This window comes from Trachypithecus francoisi, unplaced genomic scaffold, assembly GCF_009764315.1.
Source record: "Trachypithecus francoisi isolate TF-2019V2 unplaced genomic scaffold, Tfra_2.0 Contig01440, whole genome shotgun sequence".
Taxonomy (NCBI): Eukaryota; Metazoa; Chordata; class Mammalia; order Primates; family Cercopithecidae; genus Trachypithecus; species Trachypithecus francoisi.
Genome location: NW_022681431.1, coordinates 7,347,825 through 7,361,310, shown reverse-complemented (window position 1 = coordinate 7,361,310; position 13,486 = coordinate 7,347,825). Strand labels below are relative to the sequence as shown.

General features: G+C 41.9%; 1 protein-coding gene across 1 annotated transcript in view; it reads right to left on the bottom strand.

Moving 5' to 3' along the window:
• The window catches only part of LPL (lipoprotein lipase), a 29,735-nt gene extending 22,516 nt beyond the window's left edge, over positions 1–7,219 (bottom strand). Inside the window, exon 1 of the mRNA XM_033227099.1 lies at positions 6,471–7,219. Coding sequence (XP_033082990.1) covers positions 6,471–6,558 — 88 coding nt within the window. The 5' untranslated portion in view covers positions 6,559–7,219. The remainder of the gene's footprint in view (positions 1–6,470) is intronic.
• Positions 7,220–13,486: the final 6,267 nt, after the last annotated feature.

The window sequence follows — 13,486 nt, the reverse complement described above, 5'->3', positions numbered from 1 at the left end:
CTTTCCACCTTAAATAGCTCATACCTCTCCACCAGTCTTATTTTAACGTATTCTATTATCAATCTTTTTAAAGCAGAGATGATCTGAACAACCTGGCAGACAGATCTAGCTTACCACCTATTTGCCAAATTGATATTTTAAGAATATTGCTCAGTACAACTCCAGAGGCTGCCATTCACTTTTAGTCCACTTTCCCCTCGAATTATGCAATTTGGTGTCCCTGGAATTGCTGATGGTTTTGAAATGACCACAAATTTTCTTTGAAATGACCAAGACTGGCTTTGTGTAGTTCCGTGAAAAAAAAAAAGTCTGTTCAATCCATAGATCCTGTACCAAATTGCATGCATGGCTCAGTGACAGCTCCAGTTTCCCTCTGTTGGGTCCAGAGCATGTAATGAAAAGTAGAAAATTTACACATCCTCTAGTAAATTTGTATTTAGAGACTTTCATTTCACTTTTAAAGCAAATGATTTTCATTTGACAGGAAAATAGTGCCACTCTATGTGCTATGTGATGGTTTCAATTCTCTGTCAGATATGAAATAGTAAATCTTACTGGCACTTAGTCAAACTTTCCTTTTCTTGGATGGTCTGATAATCTTCACACTATCTGTGTTTGCAACCCCCCGAGGATGTCTCAGTGTCCTAAAGATGAATGTGCTTCCCAAACTTCAGTCAGCTCTCTAGTAACTGACTTAGACCATGTAGCGATGGGTAGGACGATGGACCCTGGCTGTGGGGCAGTCAGTATATTTAGTTGTTCCAGTGCATCCTGTGATTGCTACTGGGCAGCAGGTGGACTGATTTGATGGAGCTGTTAATAAAGAAACTATTTGTTTCCATACATGGAAATAATATAAGTGACTTCACTCATCCAACTAGACTGTCTTTTACCATGTCCCTTAGAAATTAAGGCCACCTTAGAATTGAGAAAGAAGAGGAGTACAGGAGGAAGGGAAGGGAAGAGAACAGAAGGGAAGGGAAGGGAAGCAGGAAGGGAAGGAGGGAAGGAGGGAAGGAGGGAGGGAGGGAAGGAAGGAAGGAAGGAAGGAAGGAAGGAAGGAAGGAAGGAAGGAAGGAAGGAAGGAAGGGAGGAAGGGAGGGAGGAAGGAAGGAAGGAAAGGCAGGCCTCCAACCTGAATTTAACTTAGCATCTCCGTACCACCTGCCAATCAGGCCTCATCAGAAATGTCTGTATTAAGCACGTAGGGGAGAGTTTTGGGCAACACGCAAGTTATAAATTATGCCTTTCCTGACTATGGAATCTTTATTCCTAAATTCCTAAATAAGTAGCTACAAATCTGAGTGTGTAAACAAAGACAAAGAATTTATTCTAACATAGATAATAACTCACAGAGACAAAGTTAGGCTGAGAAGTTAAAGCACATAGACAAAGATAAATGTATAGAGGGGAAGAGTGGGAATTCTTGTTGCTAGAAAGAGGGAAGCATTGAGCATCCCAGGAAAGCAACAGATGATGCTTTAAAGGCAGATCAAAGTCATCACGAGTGACATGAACATTTATGCAATGACATGAGGTACAAGAACTCAATGAGAATGCAGTTCTCTTTGGAATTTCTATTCTTTATCTCCCCACCCCTTTCTCTCTCTCTCCTCTTTTCTCTCATTCCTACAGGACTTCCTCAGTAATTCCTTTGCTCTCTGAGACTGATAGTCATAGTTATCGACTCAGGCAGTGTTTGTTGAAGAACAAACTGAATTACTGATGTGGTCGATTTGGTGAAGAAAAACATCAATATCATGATCAGACTGAATTGATTGGTCTGTTCAGATATTCCAATGTAAACAATGCTCTTGACTTATCTAACAAGCAGCTTTATTTTATTTTATTACTATTTTTTGAGACGGAGTCATGCTCAGTCAGGCTGGAGTGCAGTGGCGTGACCTTGGCTCACTGCAAACTTTGCCTCCTGGATTCAAACCATTCTCTGCCTCAGCCTCCCAAGTAGCTGGGATTAAAGGCGCCTGCCACCACGTCTGGCTATTTTTTGTATTTTTAGTAGAGATGGGGTTTCACCATCCTGTCCACGCTGGTCTTGAACTCCTGACCTCATGATCCACCCGCCTCGGCCTCCCAAAGTGCTGTGATTACAGGCGTGAACCACTGTGCCACCCTACTTTTTATTTTTATAAAAATTGTTTTATTAATGGAATAGTAAAAATAAATCCTGTATGTATCACGTGAATTTTACCCTGAATTTTCTCCAGTATTAGGGGTAACCTTCCATACTACTGAAAAGAGGGGTTAAAAAATAGGTTCAGAGATGTGTGTTAAAATTTCCCCACTGAATTAGACCATCAAGTGTGAATAAGCCATCATTATTTAAAGGGATCTTGTGGACTGGTTAATGAAATAATTTGGTTGAGTGTCATCACATAGGCATATTTAAGTCAAGATTTTTTTAAGTGAAATACAAAATGTTTACATGGTTAATCTGAGACTACTTCTTGTTGCTGAGGATGGCAAATGGAAACATCTAGTTGTCTTAAACTAACACAATGAAAGTCCATGATTACTTTGCCAACAATTGTTTTATTGGGAGGAAGGCTGCGTAAACATAGGGATGCTATTCTTTTTAGTTAAAATGTAAGTGCTAACTCCTATACTATTCTTCACCATAATTAATTCTGCAGCCAATTTTTTTTCAAAGGTACATTATTGATGTCATGATAGCTGTATCTTGAATGAACGGCTGTTGAGGCTCTCTAAATGCAAATCCATTTACCTACATTCACCATGATCCCTCCAAAAGCATCTGACTTTTCATGCTACTTAAAAGCTTCTCTAAACTTTGTACTACACTCAAATTAATCCAAGCCAGAATGGTATTACCCCTACCTGACTGCATAGAAAGAGACTTCAACATGTATGGAAACACAGATGAGCACACACACCAAAGTGGGTTGAGTGCTGTGAGCAAGGTGGCTGGATTAGACAAAGTGTGGCCACCCCAATTGGGTCATCTTTGTTCTACTCTACTGTCAAATAATGGTGGGAGACATTTTCTTTCATTCAATCAAACAGTCAAAATCACCAAACTACTTAGATAGCATCTGATCATTCTGAGAGCACAGACTAGGAAGAGCAAAAGGAATGAACTGGCACAAGTTTAATAGGCTCACTTCTAGCAGAACTTATATATATATATATATATCTCACCTAAGATAATCCATTCCTTCCTTCGTAGTAGATACCTATTGTGGAGCAGTCAAAGGGTGTCAGTGCACACAGACAATCTTAAAATGGCCACAAGACAGCTAAGTGCAGTCATGCAGTCTAATGAACAGACATTGTTCAGAGTAAATTTCAAACTCTTAGCCTCTAAATTGGAACCCTATCCTGTTAGTCCTTCAGAAACTAATGGAGCCTTCAACTTTTCCAAAGACAGAATGTGACAAAAGCACTGTGACAAAGATTTTACTCCCAGCTTTGAAAGTCTCTGTTGACAAATGGTATTTAGTTCACTGTGGTGACAAACTCAGTTAATGGATAAATGATCCCAAAGCTTTACACTGATACGTGTTTTTGTTGTTTTTATTACCAGAAAAGTTGGAATTTACCTTATGCGTAAATCCAAATGGTCTCTTCATCCAGACCTTAAAAAATCATGATACTCGTGTCTTGAATACTTTCCTTACACTTTGTGATCGAAAATCATCACCAGCCATCATGTTGATGGCTGAAACATCTTCATATTTAAGTCAGTGTGGTCTTTGTGGTGGTCACAGAAGAAATTAGCTGCAAAATGTTGTAGGCTGCAAGGCACTTTCTTGAACAATCTGGCATAAGGCAGTAAACTGTATGGCCTGATTTTTCCTCCATAATAAAGTAAGAATAGAGAGCTGAGTTAAAAATAAGCTGCTGAAAGAAAGAGAAAATTTTCCATCACAGCTCTTCCCCCGTACCTGACTCCCACCTTTCAATACAGCTATTAATCATTCCCTCACTGAGCTCTCCTCCAGTGACATCTGCTATTTTGCTCTCCTTTGCCATCATGTTCAACTCGGAAGATAGCCTGGAAATTCACGATGGCCAGGCAAGCAGAACTTCAGCTGCTAAGCACTGACCATACTCTCCCTCTCCTAGCTCTTCACATTTCCTAACTGGGGCCATGCAGAAATGGTGCTGGCTCCCAGGACAAAGTGCCTGAGGGCAGTGCCTCTTGTTCTCATATTCTTCTTGGAAAGAATCCAGAATGAATAAGTAAACTCAAAAGCCCAGAGGAGGTGCTGCCTCTCTTTCTACCACAGTGACATCTTTCTCTCCCTAAAATTCTTACCTTCCTAGATGAATGCATCTGGGGGAGAAAGAGGGAGAAAGTGTCTGTGATGAGAGAGGCATTATATATTGGGTGAGTAGAGTGAAAGTGGAGGGGATGAGAGGCAGTCGTTTCAAGTCTACTTTGAAATAATCCTTCCTTAATATATTTACAGCCAAGAAAAGCATGTGTTGGCTACAACTTAATAAACTAATTAATCACATAAGTGTCCACTTAAAGAGTCAAGAGTTACACCGGCCTCAGAGAACACTGGCCTCATCCAAACTCATCTCAGAGTTGAGGAACCTAAACCCAGACAGGTGACACTGACTCCCAAGAATGTAGGGTCTTGAACCTGTAAGGGAGCCTAGCAAAAACTTGAATGTGACGACATATTTTGGTGCTTGTTTTGCAATGAAAATAATGTTATTCTATGGTGTGCTTTCTGAAATAAGAATTTGAAGTTCGCTCCTACCATCTTCTTGTCAGCATTAAGCAGTACAAAGGGAAATATACCCCACCTAAGATGTTGAAGACTTTCTCATCGAGTCTCCAGTGTTTTCAAACTGATCCAATAGAAAAGATACTTTTTTTCAAAATCCAATTTTGCTTTGATGGAATCTATACTTAGCGTTTGTGTGTGTGTGTGGTGTGTGTGTGTGTGTGTGTGTGAGACTGTCACCCAGGATGAAGTGCAGTGGGATAATCACAGCCCACTGCAGCCTCCTGGAACTCCCTGGCTCAAGTGATCTCTCCTCAGCCTGCTGACTAGCTGGGACCACAGGCACAGGCCACCATGCCCGGCTAATTTTTGTATTTTTTTTTTAATAGAGAGGGTGTTCCCCTATGTTGCCCTGGCTGGTCTGGAACTTCTGGGCTCAAGCTATCTTCCGGCCTCGGCCTCCTAAAGTGCTGGGACTACATGGGTGAGCCACTGCTCCCTGCCAACTTTTTTTTTTTAACCTAACAAAAATGTTTCACAAATTAATGCCAAAATAAAACAAACGTTCAGTGGCAATCCAAGCCATAGACTCCATCATAACTTGAACCGCCGTGGATGTGTCGCCTGAGAGCACAACCAAGCGACACCGCCCTAATTGCAATTCCAGCAAGGAAGAAAAGAGGAAATGTTGGCCCGTGTTATGAATGGCTTCAGCTGCTCTCTATATTGCTGTTGCATGTTAACTGAATCGAGTTTTGAATTAAGCAGACTGCCTCCATTGCGGACAGGTCTGAGACATTCTCCTCTGGCCCCGAACGCCTGGACCCTAGCGAGCGGGCGGTTCCCTGGCTGCAATGACCTAGGTTGTGCCCGCGGCGCCCCGCAATCCCACGTGCTCGCAGCCGCGCCTTGGGGCCGGGCGCCCGGAGCTGGCCTCAGCCCCCAGGACAGGAAGGGTGGCCAAGTGCAGACCTGGCAACCCCCGAGTCGGCGGCCACAGATTGCTGGTGGCTGCGCCACGTTTTCGGGAGAGTCAGCCCCTCACTGGGTTCTCAGGGAACTAAGAAAAGAGGGCATGTGAGCCTGGAAGCTGGCGAGAGTCCCGGGCGCCCTATAGCGGGCGGGACGCCGTGTCCCCAGGACTCCGCGCCACGCGTTCCTTCTACACCCTCACACCCACTGCCACTCCCACAGCGGAGCGAGGGTGAGCGTCCCCCGTGCGGCTGAGATGCCCGGAACGCCTCCCGCGCCTCAGCTTCCCCAGAAGGGGCCCCTGTCGGCCCTCGCGTCCCCAGGCGGAGGCTGAGCCGCAGTCCCAGCCAAGCCGAGGTCACCTTGGCCCGTGCGCCTTTCATTCCAGGGCCCCTCCGGCAGGGAGGTGACTGCAGGTCACCGCCAGCCGGGCCCTTACTCCCCGCCTCCGCCGTCCCGCCCCGCACACCCCCGAACCTCTCCGGCGGAGCCCGCGCGCCCGGGAACGGTCCCAGCCAGAGTGGAAGGGACAGCGCGGGAACCCGGGAGAGAGAAAAAGCGGGAACCGGGCGCCGCCGCTTCACGATCGGGAGGAGATTCCCTCTCGGCCCTTGCTGGATCCCACTCCAGGGACCCTTTCGGGCTAGTGCCCAGGCTGGGAGAGTCCCCGGGCGCATCACAGCCCCTTCCAACTTCCTTCTTCCCATCCTCAGTTCGGATGGCAAGTGGCCACCCGCCGGGTTTGCAGTTGGAGGGGAGTCTGCGTGCAAAACTTACGGTCGGCGGCGGCCACCCCTCCGCGGGAGGCGGTCAGACTCTGGAGCCACACGGCCAGGGCCAGCAGGAGCAGGGCTTTGCTCGCCATCTCGGGGCGCGTCCCTCTGGAGGACCTGCAAGGCGCGGACGGACTGATGAGCCGGCTGAGCCAGAGGCGGGAGAGGGCTGGAACCGCGGTCCGGCGCTGGGCAAGTCGCCCTTTAAAGGGGAGGGCAGGGCAGCTAGAAGTGGACAGCTTTCCCTTGAGGAGGAGGAAGAGAGGGAATCGAGTCTGACACTGTTTTCACGCCACGGCTGCTTATGTGACTGGAAATATGCAAATAAACCTCATCACCTATTGGCTATAAAATCATAAGTTGAGGGGAGGGCCCTAAATTCACTTCTAAACGTTTGAGCAAACAGTAATGAGGATCAACCCTGCCAACGAGAAGAGGAGGAAAGGGCAGACGGAAAAATTTGCTTTGTTAGGCTCCTGTTCGCTTAGCCTAAGGGTTTCCACTCTCCCCGGGGCCCCCCCGGCTAAGCACCAAACACAGGTTTATATCGATTCACGTTAAATACTCAACAATCACCTGTTTTCCAAGGAGGGAAAGTTTAGCTATTAAATTACATTTGACCGGCACTTTAATACACCTCTCTTTCGATGAATCCTGTTTGTCACTTGCAGTCCTCCCTCACTCACCCCGCACCCCACCCCCACCCCCGCAAAGTCAATGTAGGGATACAGGGACACACATTGCGTCCCAGCTTGTGCTCGTACAATCTGGTGTTTTAACACTAGCAAGATGGATCAGCTTATGTGATGGAGAAAAGCCTACTTGCTGTAACTAGTTTCTAATTTTTGCCTCATGCAAATTATTCTCAATCCTCAAACTCATCAAGGAATGCAAGGATAATATTTTGTGTTCAGAGGCAGAACATCGAGGTCAAATAATCTAAAACCGTATTGAGTTATAAGTGAAAGAAGATAGTCACAAATGACACATATTGTATGATTCCATTTAAAGTGTCCACAAATAGACAAATCTATAGAGACCAAAAGTAGATCAGTGGTTGCCTGGGGCTGGGTAATTAATAGGGGAGGGGAAGAATAGAGAGATTTGGGGAGAGTTGATGACAATGTTCTAGATTACACTATGGTGCTGATGCACAGCTCTGTAAATATACTAAAAGCAATAGAATTGTGCACTTTAAATGGGAGAATTATATAGTGTGTAAATTATAGGTCAATACAGCTATTTTTAAATAGATAAGAGGCATGCACATAAAATAAGAAAAAAAATTGGATACTGTGCTTTTCTGCCAAAATGCTTGGAATACTTATAATATGTTTTTGAATATAAGGGATTTGTATTAGCCAGGAAGGACAATGAAGTATATCCCCAACCCCCTCTCAGTTTATGGCTGAGAAACTGACTCATCAAATCAGAGCCTCCAATCTACTATATTTATAGTCTGAATATTTTTAATGTCCACTTTTACTCATCCCACCCTCTGTCACACACACACACACAAACACCATGCACAATTGTAGGTCAGAACAATGAAAAGCTTTTTTAAAAACTGGGCTCGCTTTTTAAGGTTTTCTCAAAAAATGAAATAAAAGTTGATAATAGCCAAATATTTCAAAAGTCTGTATTCTGTACAACAGAGTTCTGTCTTTAAGTTGATGCATTCCATGCCACAACACAACACACTGTCTTGTATTGCAATTATTATACAATATACTGTGCACATTCGCTCTATCCTACAAAGTGTGTAGAGAATCTTGAAACCTGCCAAAAATTAAACTTCGCAAAACTTTAGAAGTGGCGGAACAGACCATGCAAGGGATGAATAACTATGATGTGGCCGTCCTCCAAAAATCATGTAGTAAACTCTAATTTTAAAAAATGACAGAAGATGAGTACAATTGCATTGGATGTGTTCATGGTGTGAATGGCATATAAACAGACGTGCAGAAATGCCTGCTATCTTATATAGAATACTCCTGCAGCCTATTTTCATGCATAAATGTGTTTTGATAAGACAACCAAACCAAACTGCACTTCTGTGCCTTTCAGAAAACTGCAAGGAGATTTTATGTAATTGCTAAGGGAAAGTCTTACACTTATAACGTATTTTTAAAATGATTTCCCAGGCTAACCAGATAACAAAATTAAAGCACTCAAGAGTTGGAGGATATGTAATATTTAAATATGAATTCAGTTTGAAGTGAACTATGCCATTAGCACGTCCAATAGAGTTGAAGAGATTTCCAGGAAGACTTAATTTATAGCAGCTTAGCCTGGTTAAAAAAAAAAAGAGAGAGAAAAGCAAGACAGGTTGGCTCCTCTCCCAGGGCAAGCGCGGAGCAGGTGGGTGTGGCGGCAACACTCTCTCCTGATTGGCTGCGCTGGGAGCGATCAGGTGCCTGCCTTCTAACGCAGAAACTCACATGATCTCCAGGTCAGGATTGCATGTGCGTTAGTGAGGCGACTCATCCAAACTTCGGCGAGGTTACTTGGCCTTCAGTAGCTGAAGGCTTGACTTTTTCCATAATTGGCATTTCCTTTGTAACAAACTAAGTTTTAGGTGAGAAGAAGCTAAAGTTATCCCTATAGCACGACACTTGCCCCTGTGACACATTTAAAACGACCTAAGTAAAAAGTCGAATGTGCATACTTAATGAAACAACTTGAAATTCTGGATGTAGGGAAGCATTATTTAGCCAGCCAGCCAGCCAGCTAGCTAGCTAGCTTATTTTGATTGAAGGCCTGCTAATTGCACTGGGCACTTTTCATCTTCTCCTGCGTTTAATCATTACAAAAGTACTCCAAACTCAATAATATTACCCTTCTACAGATGAGGGAAGATGAAACTCAGGGAAGATTAAATAGCAGCAACCACAAATCATAAGATGTTTTTTCTTTGGTGATCCCAGGAGAGAAGAAAAAATGTATTTCATGTGCTATATTTTAATGCTGCAGCAATTGCAAACAGGAGTAGCCTGGGAATCAGACTTTTTTGTACACACATATTTTAATGTAGATTTTTATCTTGTGGCTTTCTTACTAAAGCAAAATACCATGAAATGTGTAAGTAGGCTCTAAAGAACATCAGTACTGAGTTGGATCTTGTCCTTATAAAAATTATAATTAATGTAAGAAAACATACTAATACAAATAAAATGTATAAACACAAAGTCATAAATATTAAAAAATATTCTAAGATCTATTGACTTTTTAAATAAGAAAAAACAAAGATGTTTACTAAAAATTGTCAAAAAAGGCTTTCCCGCCACTACCCACTCACATCTGTCCCTTAAATTGTAGCACAAACTGGCTCTGAACAGAAATGATAATGTGTTGCTGAAGGTAAGGATGAAGTTGAGGTTGACAGCTGTTGGATCTGGAGATGTGGTGGGATAGGGGAAGAAATAATATAATCAGCATTAAAATATTTGTCTGGATAAAATTAAGAAGATAAATTTCAAAATAATTTTTAAAAAGAGAATTCTTTTAAAAGCCAGTGCATTGCAATAATGCATCCAGGGAGAGACTTCTCTTCGCCAACATGGTGAAACCCTGTCTCTACTAAAAATACAAAAATTAGCCAGGCGTGGTGGCAGGTGCCTGTAATCCCAGCTACTCAGGAGTCTGAGGCCCCAGAATTGCTTCAACCCAGGAGGTGGAGGTTGCAGTGAGCTGAGACTGCACCACTGGACTCCAGCCTGGACTACAGAGTGAGACCCTGCCTCAAAATAAATAAATAAATAAATAAATAAGTAAGTAAGTAAGTAAAGGAAAAGAACAGAGCACACTATCCAGATGATGTCCCAGAGGAACTGGGGAACCAAGGGGGAGCAGGATGCAAACCTTTCCTAGAAGACAGCTCACACACAATAAAGAATATCCCACAAATAACCCATTGGATTTCTAATTTGTGTTCGTTTGTAAGTAGTTTCCCCCTTTTTCAAAACAAAAACAAACAAAATTAAAAATTTAAGTCCGTGTAGATGAAAGAAAACTTGGAGACCCAGTTAATGATTGGAATACGGAACATCATGAATGTTTTTTGCTGATGGTTTCACATTCAGAGATAACTTCAGACCCATGTCAAATGCCTGCTCTGAAAATAAGCTTAGCCCTATTTAGCAGAAGATGAGTTTGAGATGCCCCCTGCTGACTTCCTGGTGATATTGTAATATCCCAAAAAAGTCCTTGTAACAGGCTTGAAAAAGAATTGACTTAATGAATGAATATACTCTAAACTCTTATATTGTTATTTGAGCTTTGTTTTTTTCTTTTTTCTTTCTTTTTCTTTTTTTGAGACAGAGTCTCGCTCTGTCGCCCAGGCTGAAGTGCAGTAGCACAACCAGGGTTCACTGCAGCCTGAAACTCCCAGGCTCAAGTAATTCTCCCACCTCAGCCTCCTGAGTAGCTGGGACCACAGGTGTGCACCATCATGCCTGGCTAATTTTTGTATTTTTAGTAGAGATGGGGATCTTGCCGTGCCCAGGCTGGTCTCGAACTCCTGGGCTCAAGTGATCCACCTGCCTCAGCCACCCAAAGTGCTGGTATTACTAGCGTGAGGCACTGGGCCAGATCTGAGCTTTCTTGTTTCTTTTGTTCAACCATAAGTAACCTGAAGGGAGGTATTATGTATGTATTTATCCACACACGCAACTTTTTTTTTTACAGTAAACAGTAATGTCAGCATACCATGAGCAGTCTTCTGCAATTTATATATACACACACACACACACATATATACACATATATATACACACACATATATATATATATAGTTGTTGTTGTTTTTAAGATGGAGTCTCCTACTGTCGCCCAGGCTGAAGTGCAGTGGCATGATCTCGGCTCACTGCAAGCTCCGCCTCCCGAGTAGCTGGGACTACAGGCGTCCACCACCACGCCCGGCTAGTTTTTTGTATTTTTAGAAGAGACGGAGTTTCACCGGGTTAGCCAGGATCGTCTCTATCTCCTGACCTCATGATCCACCCGCCTTGGCCCCACAAAGTGCTGGGATAACAGGCGTGAGCCACCGCACCTGGCCTGCAATTTATATTTTTCACCTAACAACATGTCTTAGAGATTAGCTCATTGAGGAAGAGTTCTTTTTAAGATTTTCTTATTTGGTTTTATCTTCATTTATTTAATCAGATACCTATTGATAGTTACTTAAATATTTTTGTAATATAAACCATGCTATAATAAATATAAATTCTTTAAAATTATTGAGTCAAAAAGCCTAAGTGTTTATTATTCTAATAAGTAAAATCACCTGTTTGCCAATGAAACTGCACAAATTTACATTCTACCTACAGTGCAGAATGAGTGATTGTAGACATTCTGGCTATTACTGTGTAGTGCTGAACTATTTAACAATCTTGCAGGTGTAACATGGTCTCTTCTTTAGTTTATATTTTATATCATCATCATCATCATCATCATCATAACTAACCTTCATATAGCACTTACTATGTGCCAGGCATTGTTCTAAAAGCTTCACATATATGAACTACTTTAATATAAATCAGGTCTGTTGAGATATAGTTTAAATATACAATTCATCTAGTTAGTATATAATTAAATGGTTTTTAGTTTATTCACAGGAATATGCAACTGTCACAAATTTTAGGCCATTTAATCACCTCCAAAGAAGCTCTGCACCCATTAGCAGTTAATCCCCCATCCCCTGCATCCAACTGTAGACTAGTTTCTGTCTCCATAGATTTACCTATTCTAGACATTTCATATACACATTCATATAGTATGTGGTTCTTATAACTGGCTTTCAGTTAGCGTATGATTTTTAAGGTTCATCCATGTTGAAGCATGTATCAGTACTTCATTCCTTTATATTGCCAAATAATATTCCACTGTATATCCCACATTTTATTTATCCATCTATCAGTTGACAGATGTTTGGGTTGTTTCTGCTTTGGGGCTATTTGATTAATGCTGCTATGAGCAGTTGTGTACAAGTTTTTATGTGGACAATATGTTTGCAGTTCTCTGGAGTATACAGGAGTAGATTTGCTAAGTCACAAGGTAACTGTATGTTTAAGTCTTTGAGGAACTGCTAGACTTCGAAACACCTCTTTCTCCATGGAATTTTCTAGGTTTCCCTCTGAGAGTTAGTCACCATCTCTTTGTGTTACAAAGCGGTGTTCATATCTTGATTGTTGTACTTATAATATCATATTATTCACTGTCTGTGTGTTACATGAAATTGTGACTTTCCCGAAGTTGGGGATGAAATCTCATTTATAGTCCTGGTATCCTTACCAATGAGAATAGAGCTGGACAGCAGAGTATGTACTCAAACATTTATGTGAATAAGTGATTGAATAAAAGAAGAAGTAAAAGTTTGAAAGGTGAAAATCAGTGTATACTGCCAGCTATTTAGTTGATCTTAGAACTCATTTTTTAGTTTTCTTCACAAAATAATTAAAGAGCCAGAATTAAAAACGATAAACTGAAATCTTCGTGTTTTAAAGCAGTTTATGTATAAATGAACACAGCAGTGTGATCCTATTTATAACTGAATACAAGAAATGAAAACCAAAAAAGAAGATTCAGATCTGAGCTTACTTTGTCATAAACATTGTTAATTATATGGTACCATTTTTATTTTTATTATGTGACTTAAATGCATTATAGCAACTGGTACAATTTCACAGGTGACTTTTTACTCTTACTTCAACTGATACTTTAGTGTAAGGCTAATTGCCATTTTAATGAATCTATTTTGTCATCACTGTCAAAGAGTACTCTTTTATCCAAAAAATTATTTTATGTTGTCCAGTACCAATATCTTTGGCTTGAGATATTTAAGTAGTCTAACAATAACACAATGTATTACATACAAGCAGGCTTCACGGTTGTGAAAACAGAAGCATCACACTCAGAATTGAACATCTGCCTGGGCTTGGCCTTAGTTCTCAAACAACCGTCCAGGAAAATCAGCACACAGATTGGTCTTCAGAATTACGTCTAGAAGCTCTGCTCTCGGAC